The following is a 14,332-nucleotide window of genomic DNA, read 5'->3' as shown; positions in this document are numbered from 1 at the left end:
ACCTACGAATTACAAGTATTTTTGCCGTTTTGGTGCATTTAATTTTAGCGCCTTTTGTCAGTGGCACTAAAACACAGTAAAAAGGTTAACCCGTTCGCAAAAAGGCCCTCCTGCACTGTTTTTACAAAATATTCGCCTACACGACCTCCTTATACTTAAGTGTCGACACCTCCTTTTTTAAATAATGAACCGACCCTTGTTACCCATATTTCAACCCCTTAACAATTTATCGACCGGCCCTTACGTGCCCCCTTGTTTGTGGAACCCGTTAGACGACCGAGCGTTCGAAACTGAGCTAAATGTGTTCTGATGGCCGAAGTAGATAACATTGTGCGGCCTCGGTGTGCCCACTTTACATTCCGGGCATCGGCATTTATGCGAAGGCGATAAGGAAATTTTTCACTGTTTGTCTGCGTGTAGAATTCGATTTCGTTTCATCGCAAATCGACGCGTCATTCGGTCGCAAACGCAGCGTCATAAAGGTTTAAAGGAAAACCGTACGAATATTTTTGGAAACTATTTAAAATGGCTTAGTAGTTAAATTACTGAAAACGTTCATCATGCATATATAGTTTATATTTTTGGGGAAAAGGCGCCTTTTAAGCAAGATGAAATTAGAATCAGGATTTATAAATTCTCAATTGTAGTTTAAATACATTTTACCAGCTGTGTTATTTTATAAGGTGTGCAAAATATTGCCTAATCGACTTTAAAACTACACACAAACATTTTACATTAAATTTTGGCTAAAAATACCTTGTCAGCGATTTTGCAGTTTTGGCACCTAATGACCTTTCGCGCAACATCGACAAAAATATTTTCGGATCCCCTTTAAATATCTCTCGCCATCTCGAAAACGAGAACATAATGCTTTCGACCGGTCCACTTTGTAAAATTCGATAACATCTTGCCAAGACCGCGCGAGCCACCTGGATGAGCCCGGTGTCGTGTGTACCGTTGCTAGGCAACCGGCGTCGACGTCACTTGACGCCGCGCAAGGTTTTTGATCCGCGACGACGAAAAAACAGAATTCTCCATCTTTAATCCAATACTTCACCCGGCTCAGATTTCGTCAGATACTGAACTTTAACGCGTCGAAGTTGTGAATATCGGCAACGTAACCCGGTATCTGTTATAGATTATCGCGACTTTGAGTTCTTTAGATGCGCGAGAGATGATATTTAATACCCGTGGTATAAGCGTCATATGTTTGCACTGGACGTGAAGGTGACCTGAGTTCTAATGCGTGACGTTCTTGATGGTTTCAAATATAGTGCTAAAACTAGATTCGAATCCGACCGCTTGAATCGTTAGATTTATTGTTAATTGAGTCCCAAAGAGGTATTGATTTGCACAGAATATTATGTTTGAATTTGAAGTGTTAACCAGTAAATTTGTTTGCCAATGTAATGTTTTTATGTTGTGTTTGTATATATATGACTGATTTTAATACTTGGACAATTTTGTAAATGTGTGCTGGCAACTTGGTTAACCTCTCATCTGTTTCGTTTAGTTGTATGACTAACACCCTTTTCCATTGCCAGGAATCGTAATGACGCAATTGATTTGCCTGAAAAACTATCCAAAAAGAGAAATATACATACCGTATAGTTGACATCTGCAAAAAAGTGTTAACATTTTTGGGCAACCGATCTTGCGGTATTTACCCACAAGTCCAGTTATCAACAGTCAGTAGTAGTCATCAGCCTTTACACAATAGAGGTCCCCTGGGTATTTAAAGCCGGCTATAGTGACCCGTGGTATGAGCGGAGTTGAACGGTTGCCTGCTGTGCCACCCGTCAATTAGTTGCCGGTAATTTAAGCTTAATCGATTGCGATCGTCGTCTTTCGCCACCAGGGGCATCCAGTCTACTGAAACTAACGACCATCTGTAAGACATTAACTGGTTGTGGGACATGACTACTGTGTAACTGGGAGTTTTTGCGGTACTGGTCAAAGACTTAACCTAAACAAAAACACTTAAATAGCAGAATATAACTTGTACTTACAATGGTATTGGGTAAGAATTAGGCATTGGGGAGGATATGGGGGTGTTGAGGAAAATTAAAAGCCTGTATTTTTACCTTTTGATTAAATAAGTATATTAACGTATAACAATGTATGATTGTTGAAATTTGACGTTTTTATAAGGTTATACCTTTTCCCGTATATGAGTACTCGCATTAAATCCATTTAACAAAATAACATGTTTTATGTGATTAATTTGAACTATCTACACTAAAATTGTCATTACCTGACATCATTTATACTTTTTCAACTTTCATGTTTTAATAATAAAAATGTAAGTCTTTTTCAGCCAGGCATTTTGTCTTGAATAAACCAATACAACTTGATTTAAGCAAACCATCTGCACACTGCGCTTCATTTACGAATATCTTGACCGTATAAGTCGACCACTGGTCTTCTTTAATGGCGAATGTTTGGTAAAATCCTATTTGTGTAAACAACCACCATACTTTGTCGTGATTTGTTGATTTTCGGGCTTCTGTCGTGGTCTGATCCGGTTTTGAGCTGCCAAGTGGCTCAGTTTTGTTACAAGTGACATGATTGGCCATTTTCTCCTTGAAGTTTATCTGGGTAATTCTTCGGAAACATGTGGTCATATTTAACACATTTCTTAGCATTTTCAATCTGTTCATAGTTTTGTAGAAAGGTTGTGAAATATTTGTGAAGGATTATTAGCACAAAAACACAATTCAAACTAAATTTTATTTTACAAATTTTATCAATACTGCCTAAAACAGCGTTAAAGTGGGATCATAGGAAAAATAATTCTTGGCTCCCCTTGAAGCTTAAATACTTCCGCTTTTTGGTGCCCTCTTGTGTCGAGGAGAAAATGTGTATTGGGCGGTATTTATTTGATCAGCTTAAGACAACAACATGCCAATGTAGCGACGAACCTGTGTATTACAATGTACAGGGGAATTAGGCCTTTCAATAGGCGAACGTGCGACTTGGTGAAATTCCATTTGATCGATTCTCTTTGTACGTGTTCTATGCATAATGCATTGGCTTTGTCGTGTAGTGTGGCTCACCATACCTGTGTATCGGTCTTGTTTGTGTCTAGAGATTGTGGATTAATTTATTTTAATTACTTTTTGGTTAATAGGGATTATTTGATTTCGGGGTGTCATTTTTATGACCATTTGAATAAGTTTGTCTGTACCTTACATTAATATTGTATCTGCATGTTCATATTGTTGTGGTTGTGGTTTCAGGTGGAAGTTTTAATTTTGTTTTATCCTATTTGCTTTCTTACTTCTGTTTTAAGGTGATTCTGTGTTAACTTTACCTAAAAGATTAATAAAAAATGACAAAATATCCGAAAAAACTCATTTTGAATCTGTTTAAAAGTCCAAGCCATAAAAATAAAATTAGAAACTTAAGAAAATCACTCATTTCTTGAAAACAAACCGAGAAATTATGATTTAGAAACTTGCTAAACTAAATGTTTAAGTTTAAAATGATTTTCATTTGTTTTTCAGATATCAAGAATACATTTCGAATCTCACCCATCGACGAAAACGCGATTAAAGGTCAACAAACCGCCTTGCAATGTCAGCCACCCAGGGGGTTTCCCGATCCCCGCGTCACGTGGAAAAAAGGGGGGCGCCCGGTACTTCCCAACCGAAGAACACAGGTACAGTGACCCTAATCTAAGAATTAATTGTTACCTTGTATTGCAATGTAACGGTTCTCAAACTGGGGTCCGCGGTCCCTTAGGGGTCCGCCACGCGATTTCTGGGGGACCGCGAGGAGCTTAAAGTATTTCTACAATCTTATGTAATATGAGATCTTGCGAGTGTAAAAGCAAAAATTAGATAGGCAAACGAGTTTTCTATGACAAGAAGTGGTTCTTTACTTAATTTCAATCACTACTAAAGCGTTTGTACACATGTGGCCATGTATATGCTAGAATAGAAAGTTAAACCTTGTTGGAATTTGAATTTATGTACATGTATCTCTTTCAGATCCGCAACTACAATTTAGTGATCACACGCGCAGTGAAAAGCGACGCTGGAACGTACGTTTGTGTTGCCACCAACGCAGCTGGATCTGTAGAAAGCGAACCAGCTACACTTAAAGTCTACGGTAAGAACTTGGACAAACCCACAGTTGTAGGCCTGAAAAAATCGAAACACATTTCGAAAATTGATGCAGCAGGAAAATTAAGGCGTGCGTTTTGACCACATGTTGAAAATATCTTACCCAATAAGTGTTGATAGTACACGAGTTGTGACAATGCCAGAGAAGTTATTAAAACCTCTCGTCAAAAGGTTGATGTCAAAAACTGACGTTTCGTCTGAATATTAACTCATCCACAGGTCAGCAAGAGGCCAAAAAGGTTAAGCAAAGTTTACTTAACATCGAATGTGACAGCCACTGGTTATATTAAAACCACCCTTTATAACTACATCCCATGTATTGCAGTATGTATGCCCATATATTTGGTACCTTAGCGAAAGATTCAACGGTGGATGCTTAATATCCAGAATAAATTTAAATAAAGCTGATGCCACAAACTACTGCCACGACTTATACGAACATATTTTGCTTAAACATTTTACTACTAATCAGATAAATGCATTGTAGAGTTGTAACTCCCGGTTTCCGGGTTCAGGTTTAGTTTTAAATGATATGGGCTTGATTTGGGACTGACATATGTATCATACTTTCACGTTGGTTAAACTGACTGTAGCAAAAATTGGGGCTTGTTCTCACAAATATAAAGGGCCTGTGTTTTCAGGGTCGGGCCAATTTACAATTCTAGGACCATCATACGTTAAAGAACATGCACAAATGATTACGAGGTTATAACCAACTTGATTTGAGTTCTAAGAACAAATATTTTGTGTTTTCTGGGAGATAAAGGTTGAGTTCTCACTCTGCGTGTGTTCAATTACCCCGTTGTTACGTCACAGTCGTGAACCTTGACTCATAACACAAGCGCAGTTCGCCGATGACATAATCGATTTGTGATCATTTCGTCACTAGCATATAACCACATCAAATGAGACATAGATTTATATCATCTAATGTGTCCCATTTTTTTTGGTACATTTGGTTCTTTGTTAAAGTAATATTCATTCTAAATTGCCTCGTTCGAAAATAGTTTTGCATTAAAACTGTGTTTTTCTATTTTCGGGGATTGACAAATTCATTTTAAATGAGTAGAAATTATCCTTATTCCAGCTTCGCAATTTCATCTAATTTTCTTTACTCACTTTGCCCGCAGCGGCAGTGTCGCGTTGTTATTGTTGATAATTTGATTACGACGCGGACCACACACATTCATTCAAGCAAATTATCCCAAAACGCACCCTTACCCTCAACTGTTTGTCGTTCGTTGCGACTTTGTAGTTGTTCGCGGAAAGATAGACAAAACAAGTTGTTTTCGATTTTGACACGCCGTATAATTTTCTGGTTTTGACACGCCGCGTGTTTAGGTGCGTAAATTCCTTGTTCTGGATTTTGTAAATACGGCAAGGTAACATGGTTTTCGTGTAGTTTGGCGTCATTACTGAACGTTTACAAGGCAACAACGGGGCTTTGGTGTCGCTAAACTGCGTTTAGGGCATGATTTTGAGCCCGCATGTTTTTAACATGTGGTGTGAAACGCTCTACAGTCTACACTGTTCATTATACAAGCGAGGATTTTTTTTCGGGTAATAAACGAATTCACATTAAGACTTAAACAAGTCTAGCGTGTTGCTGCAACATGTTTCGCCTATTACACGCTAAAATACTTCTGTAAAAGCGGTTTGTGTTGACGAAATATCCCACTGTGGTTTCAGGTGTGCACATTTACTTTAATACACCTGTTTTTTGCCGTTATCTAATATGTAACAATACAGATAGTTTTCTTAAGTACTCTCTTCAAAAGCAAGTTAAACACTATAAACTTTGTGTCTTACGAACAAATTGAGTCCTGGAGTTTTGTGAGACAAAGTGATTAAAGCAGGGGTTTACGAGCTTTAGCACTCATGTACCGAGTACAGTTAACATGGCTAGACCGCGGGCCGCACCTTTACGTGTGACACAAGTTGACTACTTTGTTGCGTCCCAAACATAGTTATATTTAGCTTACAGCTTTTGGTAAAGTTCGCAAGTAATTCTAGCCGTGTTGTTAGATTGCACAAAAATAGCTCTGAATGCATTGATCTGCTCAAAAACAAAAAAATGCTCTTAATAGCACTGCTTTAAAATAGTTTTGCCCGCCACACCAGAGTTGCAAGCGGGCCCAAAATCTGAGCCCGAACCCGGCCCAAACCCGAAAATATAAGCCCGAAGCCCGGCCCGAACCCGAAACGTTTTTGCAAAGCCCGTTTAGGCCCGAAATTTTGATTGACAGGTCGACGAAACCCTTGCAACAAAGGATGATAAAGAAAAATGAGAAAGACAACAAACACAATGAACAATAGGAGACAATGGCGTAAACTATGTGTTTTAGAGTAGGGTGGACATTAGGTCAAGGCCAGAGACTTGTTAATTAGCTAAGTGATTTTATTTAAAAAAATGGCGGACACGGAACGTAAAGTCAGGCCCGTTTTAAGCCCGTTTTCTCACAAATACTTAAGCCCGAACCCGGCCCGAACCCGAACCCGGCCCGAAAAGCCCGGCCCCACTTGCAACTCTGCGCCACACTTTATTAAAAATCGACTTCGTGGTCTAAACAACCTTTATTCAAAAGGTCGCTTTTGGCTTGAAGGCCGCAGGTTCTACACCCTTGATTATAAAGGGAAAAAATTGTGTGCGCACTACAATCAGGCGACAGGTTGTTGGAATCCAAGGACCCAATCAATACACAAATGTGCCAACATGGTGTTGTACTGCCGTGTGCGGTTGTGTTGACCTTATTCAGCACCTCACAACAGACTTGCCTTTACCTCATGCCGCATCTACTCCTATGGTCTTTGAAACCGCTGACGTGTTACAAATTCGACGTGTAATGCGATTTTTAGCCAGTGTATTGCTCATGGGATAATGGGAACATCTGTCAGCGCTTAAAGATACGGACCGGAGATATTAGAGAGAATTAAGGTTCAAGTGTGTGATCGAAAATCGAGGAGTGAATAGATTTGATCTTGACCCTATTTGGTTGTTTCCGATTGATACGTTGGTTGAAGTGTTTCGATTTATACAAAGACTTGCTGCGTCGACGTTAAAGTTTGTTTTAAAAAACCTAAGTATCGTTTTACTGGTTTTGAAAAAGCATCGGTTGATGTTATTGAATGCGTTTTAAATTGACCCGTAACTATCTTTGCTATGTCACCCTGTCAAGTCATTTTCCAAACTTAACGTGGATTTGTTGCTAAAACAAGCGCAAATTTCCCCTTTAAGATCACATAATATTTTTTAATTTATTTTGTCTTTATTCCGTAATACGACCTTGCAATCACACCCTTGCATTAATACAAACATCGAATCAAACATCACATCATGGGTGTTTAATTAGATCGGGTCACAGACGGGCCATCATTGCCCATCGTCGCATCAGCACACATCGGGTTTGAGAGCAAATTGGCCTTCATTCAAACTCTCTAGTGCACAATGCTCCAAACAGCACATAAATTATTCAGTGTAGAGCTTGTTTTAACGAAAAGTTTCTCAAAATCCATTAAGACCCCGTGTTGCTGGCAACATAAAACTTGTTCATGTTTTAGCGGTGCTGTGTACAGTGTTTTTTTAAGGTGTTCAAATTTCTCCAGCGGTTTCCCAAAATTTGGACTTGCAACTACAACTACAGTTTTTGGTATTTAAATGAAACACTTGCGGTCTCTTAAAACTACTTACCGGTCACCCAAACCAAACCTTAAAAAGCCTGGCTGTGTGCATGGTGGCTCTGTTTTTTAGAGTTTTTTATGAACTTAAATTTGTTTTTGCTTCACCCGACAAGGCAGTGTTTATTTTAAACCAAACTGTTACGTTCGTGAAACCAGAAATGTAAAAAAATCTGAATTTAAGGTTTCATGTTCTTGTCGTATAGGAATACAAAGAATATGTACAAATCCTTGTCCAAAGTTTTGAGTCTTTTCCCACCTAAATGTTCAATTTTTTATCGTCACATTTTACACAGTTCATGCGGAAATGCAATAACACAATAGAATGCAGTTCATTGGTCTGATGATTTTGTTATACCCCTTTTCAATGTCACCGGCAAAAATCATTTCACTCAATTTTGTACATTATGTCTACTCGTTTTGAAGACAGTTTAATTGTTATGAGTCTGTAACGGTGATGTTTTTGTCTTGCAGAACCGCCTCGTTTCTCCGTGGAGCCGGTCGACCAGACGGCCAGATCCGGCCACAGTGTGACGCTAGAGTGCAGGGCAACCGGTGACCCGAAACCTCAGATCACGTGGTCTAAGAACAAAGGGGAAATCCCCTTCGACAGGTAAATACTGGTATTACAAAAATATCTTTATCAGGTATATTTAGGTGACTATGCAATGTTCTTTTTAACTCGTTTTTGGAATAGTAAGTTTTTTTTCCAGAAATAATAAGTTTTAGTTAAGTTGAATTAAAAAAAAAATCCAGCGAATCTATCTAATACATGCTATTGGGATGCCAACCCAAGACTTTGGATAACTAGTAATTATTTAGAAAACTGGACACCTATATGCAACTGAACAAATCAATATCATTCAATTTCCAAGTTAATCAAACCTAATATACCTTCTTTTATTGAACAGAACAGTGCAAATGAACAATGGCAATCTACAAATTGACTTATTACGGACAAGCGACCAAGGAAAATATACGTGCACTGCCACCAACAGAGCAGGATCGATTACTACTAATGCTTATCTTACAGTGGAAGGTAGGAACATGATTATCTTGTTTTTAACATTCTTTATTTGTTATGTACATGCCTGTAATCATTCTATGGATCTTATTCAAGGCTAACTGTCTGTAGATAGTGGAAAACCATGGGCAGTAAGCATGTCAAATTTGAGAGATTTTTGCAGGAAACAACTGCAATAGTGTAAAACGTGACGAACAAGTGATAAAAAGTGCCGAAAAAGATATGTTTGGTTGCTTAAATATAAGCAGTATGCCCATAAAACGGTTTTGATTTACTTTATAATGCACGCTCTATTTAAATTCTATTTGCTTGTGTGCATATGAAATAAAGGGAGAAAGCAAAAAATGCTGAAAAATAATTTTAAATTTGAAACCTTGTTTATTTTAAATGGGCCCAAATTTCCACTTAGACTTACAAAACCCTAAATCACACTCAAGGAGCTTTAAACTTGGATTCCAGACGTCTAAGATTAATTTCCCGATAATAGTTGACGAACAACACGACTTCAGTACCTCTTAGGCACGCCAGGAATTCCACAAAAACGCGTTTCAAAAGGCTTCGATCCCGGATTTGGTCACAAAGTGCTACAATCCCTATTCCATTTTCCTGATTCCGGCGGCCTTAGGAATGTAGTTATCAGGGAACGATAAGCCCATGCTACTCGAGAAAACGTCTAGAAGGCGGGCGTCGCAATAAAAACCCGTCGGTAAACCTCCAGGGCGCGTTAAAACAGCCTCAAAAGCGCCCAGTAATGTTGCAACAGCCACTGGGGCGGGTTCGCGACTGTTTTTCGTGCGCTCCACGTGCTGTAGTCATGACAACCGCGTCACCGATAACTGTGATTGATGTTGGCGCGGCGAGAGTTTAATGAAAAACCCGCGATCTGCAGACCCGCTGTGTTGATTTAGACTGGCCGGTTTACGGCTACTCTAGCTTAGCCCCGATATATTAGTGTCCGTCTCCCCACAAACGGTCCAGTTCTCTTGATACAATGACTTTTTCCTGACCAGTAGGGTTTGTATTTTCAAGAAATGCCAAAGTAATGAGATTTTTGGGGGTCTGATAAGGTACTGGGTAGTTTTACTGCTGTACGTGTAGAGTTCATGTTTTTGTTTTTTCTGGTTACATACAATTGCGTAACCTGATCGGGAACAGGTCAAACTTGTTTATACACTGTATCGCTTTCCATTTATATTCCGAACTTTAGAGAGTTTAGTTGCCGAATTAGCCAGATGCAACTCGTACATCTTGCAACATCTTTTCCCGACAAAAATTCCTACAGTTGCCATCATCCGTATTGAGTTTTGATGGGAGCGAAGGCACGTAAGGTTGATTGGTACTTGTTAAAATTTAAGCAATTTCATCCAAAATTGTCGGAAAACAGCTTTAAAAAGTTGCTCGTTTACAAATAAACTTTCCTAAAAGTTTGCACATAGTCAATTGACTCAATTGCACATCAGTTTTTCTGTTGAATTCACCAATTGCAACATATCAAAGTGATTTTAACCGTATGTTAAATTGGCACCTGATATAAAATGTATTAACCTCATAACAATATTAAAAAAACACGACTAAACGCTCCAACCAAAACCCCAATTTTCTCTTTGGTCTTGTACACGTTTACCCTAAGTAAAAATCCCTATGTCCTTAGTAAAATCCGAACTTCGCCATTGTTGTATCAGCTTAACACGTTAACAATGCGAGTGTATGAGACGAAGAAGGTTTGCCTGAAAATGTCGTGCGAAGATAGGCAAAGTTTTTGACTGTGGGTTTTCGCCTTGTATCAACATTCCACAAGAAGATGACATCCCTGAAATTTTGGACGAGTCGTTTATGATGTCTGTGTAAATTCCCATGTGAGGATCTTTTCTCCTTTGGAGGGATTTTTTAGAGATTAAGAAAAGAACAATTTGTCAGAATCCACTGAGTTCTGTACATTGTAACACCGTTTAGTATTAAATCAAACTTCCTTTTAGTTTTGTGATTAAAGGCAAAACTTTTTCGGTTCAACTTTTTAAATTTTGGCATTTAAATTTCGCATTTAGATACATATGTATTTTTAGTATTACTCCATTAAAACATTACTGCCAGACAGCATCTATGTTGTAAGAACATTATTGCACTGACGGTGTGTAATAGCACCAGTTGTGAAAACGTTTGTACCAATATTCACCAAGAAGCTTTCTGCATGGTGGTCTTGTTATAAATTGAACTATTTATTCCACTCCGTGTTAATAGTCCCATGTTATGTAATGCTTTACATGTAGACATTTTATACCTAGCAATTATGATATTTAAATAGCACAGGTAATAGAGTAGCAGATGTAATTCTAAACCGTTGGTTTAAATTAAATCCTCTTTATTTATTTTGGGCGTGTTGTGTGGCTTACGACTTCATATAAGAGGTGTTATTCAGTTCCGCAACATGTTCTGTGGTGCGTCAGAAACCGATGCCAATGTGTGGTTTCATCGACAGCTGCATAAGATTCACATTTCGAGAAGTTTGAATGTCAAATGTTGTGGGTGGCAACACAGTTTGCGTGGAAAAAACTAAACGGCTTCAGAATAGAATTGCTGCCCGCTCTATTTATTTAGTTTCTGTAGTAAGCGTTGAACCATCTGTACCTGCATGGTACAAGGCGATCGATTGGATCTACATTTTTTAATTGCGTTATAATGCAATGCATATGCAGCTACATAGTTTACCCATTTGTTGGAGGGTAGCAATAATCCCGTATTTTCTTTGGGAAATTCCCTTTAGAGTACCAAATATTAGTCATACCTATACCCAGTGACTAAAGAAAGCATTTCAACAACAAAAAATTAACACGCTTAAATCATAAATCACACATTCCTAGAGTTTGTTTACACAATGACCGCGGTGTATAAATCGGAAACGGCATGAGCGCGGTAAAGGAAACCGACGCGTTTGACTGTGTTTTTCGAGAAAACACGGCGACATTGTTAATATTTACACACAAGATGTAGCGGACACCCTCTCAGCTACCACGTGTCAATCAATATGTTGGGAGCCATGTAACTTACAAAATCCACAGCTGGCACACTGCGTGTTTCCGATCTTTTACTTTGGTTTCCTTATACGTTGTAGATTATGTGTGACATAGGTTTGAGGTCACAAGTTCAGTAAAGCGGGTTCACAAGCCTGCTTCGTTTAACCAACCATATAAAAATCGTTTCTAAAGTCGCTTTATTACTTAAAATACCATTTTAGTATAGGCTCGAAACTTAGTAAAAATGCGACACAAATGATGCCTAATGTGAAATCAGGCCCGAAGCAAGTCCGTTTATAAAGTTTGGTCAGACTTATAACTGTGGATTTAACTATTGTATTTGTAATGGCAAATATATCGAGGCATTTTGTTTGTTTATTTTTTCGGCTTAAAAACTTGACATCTTGTTGTAAACCAAATTTGGAGGTGGTGAATCTATAGCGTAACAAATTTAAACTTTGTTTGTTTTTCAGGAATGCCGGAATTTACGGATATCTCGATGAACGCAGAGGTGGAAATTGGGAAAACTGCGACTCTGACTTGTCGAGCAAAGGGGAATCCCCAACCTTCGATCGCGTGGAAGGATTTGAATGGTGGGTTAAACGGCGTTTGTTTGTATAAAATAAATACGAATAAGTTTTATAAGGGTTTTAAGAAGATATACAAAATAATATTACACAACAAATCATTAATTCTTTAGCATCCAAGATACTTATAGAGATTTTTAAGGTGGTCGCAATATACTTTACGTTACTTTCATTTTGTTTTTGTTTTATTACGAAGTTTGGCTGTCTATAACACCGCTTGAACCTTGTTTCTGTGTTTTAATGGGTTCTCTTTCTGTTTTTTTTTAATTTATATCATTGTCTCAACGTCTTATGTTACCGGGCCCTTACAAAAATTAGTTGCCCTGTTTTAAAAATATTATTAGAGAACATTATGATATCTTAATATAGATAAACATTGTGACATGCTGTTTTAAAAATATTATATATAGAGACATTGCAATATATGCTGGTGGTGCAGTGTGGGAGAGGGTTTTTGTAAATTCCTTTGTATCTGTCAGTCCTTTGCTTATCGCGGTCAAGGTTATCAGGTTCTAAAGATGTTGTGTGGACAAGCGTTTCCCATCCCGGTTAACTTCCGTTCTGAATCAAACACCTGTTTGATAAGATAGTCGATTTTCATTAATGGACTGCTCCATAAACGAATACTATTTGTTACAAAACTCAACAATGTTAGTGCGCCTTCAACTAAAATAACTAATTGAGTTACATTTAAAACTCTCAAAATACTTTTGTATAGAGCATGGGAACTTTCCTCTTTTACATATTAGCTCCTTTTTTTAGATTTTTCGTGGCAAAAGCGTTTTATTACTTTGAAAATCTACCCCAAAGATTGCCCTTTAAAACTTGCCACTTATAACCCAGTTAATAAAATATTTAGCATTCACTTTGCATTAGTGCGTCAGAGCCTAATCATTTCTTCGATCCGCATTCAGTCGGCAACCCCAAATACAGGCTACTGTCGTGGATTCGAATCCCGTCGCTACGTAGACTTTTTTTAGTGTCTGGCGCAATGGAATGCATAGACCAGCCATAATTCAGTATTGTTTCTCTACACGGCCTGTGTGACGTCATACACGAAAGCTTTACCTGTATTCTGGCAAAGCAAATTCCTAAGTTCCATATTAGGTAGGCCGACTTCGGCAGGCATTGGCTAGGCTGTAATTTGAGGCAGGCTTAAATTCCTCAAAACAAATCTCAACAAAAACAGTGTGTTGAAATTGGCACCTACAGACGCCACTGATGTCTTTAGATTTATCTGTTTCGAAATGACACGTTATCACAAATAACTGTGGCGATCCCTAAAAGTTAAGCCTCACTGAAACTGCTGATTTGCGTTTCGTGGAGATGTACATTTGTATAAATTTCCAGGACATAAATTACAGGGTTTATAAACCAGCACTAACCAAAACAACAACTTGTTTATAAATTTCGTTTGACATTGTAAAAACAATCAAAGACAAATATTTTGAAAATACCTTAAACTTGTAAAAACGTTGTATCTAGTTTACTAACTTTGCGCGTTTGTGCTTTCAAGCTTATACACTGGTAATAACAACAGTCAAAATACTCATGAAGTTTTTCGAAACATAAATATTAATTTCGGCGATTTGAAAGGCATCTTCATTTAAAAGTTTCGTTAAAAGGCAAGTATAGGAAATATATTAACTTTTAAAATAGGTCATAGTATATGTGCAATGGAAAAACGTGCTAAGCCACCCTTCTAGTCATTACGCTTTGCCTTACAGGTCGTGCAGTTTTTCCAGGGCAAAGTACATCTAACCTCAACAACATGTTTGTCACTGACGACGGCGACTTAGTGATTTACAACGTTCACTTTAGAGACGATGGGATTTATTTATGCAGAGCTATTAACTCGATCGGAATATCTTCAACTGATGTCAGGCTTCAAATAAAACGTATGAAGAT

The 14,332-nt window shown here is 38.1% G+C and overlaps 1 protein-coding gene across 2 annotated transcripts in view; it reads left to right on the top strand.

Moving 5' to 3' along the window:
- LOC145237728 (roundabout homolog 2-like) overlaps positions 1-14,332 on the top strand; it is a 75,912-nt gene that overhangs the window by 47,897 nt on the left and 13,683 nt on the right. For both annotated transcript variants that reach the window (XM_080100701.1, XM_080100700.1), the window contains exons 4-9: positions 3,507-3,661; positions 3,993-4,113; positions 8,277-8,415; positions 8,714-8,841; positions 12,311-12,430; positions 14,152-14,322. In XM_080100701.1, coding sequence (XP_079956827.1) covers positions 3,507-3,661; positions 3,993-4,113; positions 8,277-8,415; positions 8,714-8,841; positions 12,311-12,430; positions 14,152-14,322 — 834 coding nt within the window. The remainder of the gene's footprint in view (positions 1-3,506; positions 3,662-3,992; positions 4,114-8,276; positions 8,416-8,713; positions 8,842-12,310; positions 12,431-14,151; positions 14,323-14,332) is intronic.

This window comes from Phallusia mammillata, chromosome 7 (assembly GCF_965637545.1).
Source record: "Phallusia mammillata chromosome 7, kaPhaMamm4.hap1.1, whole genome shotgun sequence".
NCBI classification, from domain to species: Eukaryota; Metazoa; Chordata; class Ascidiacea; order Phlebobranchia; family Ascidiidae; genus Phallusia; species Phallusia mammillata.
Note: the sequence above shows the minus strand (reverse complement) of the source record. Positions and strands in the feature narration are given on the sequence as shown.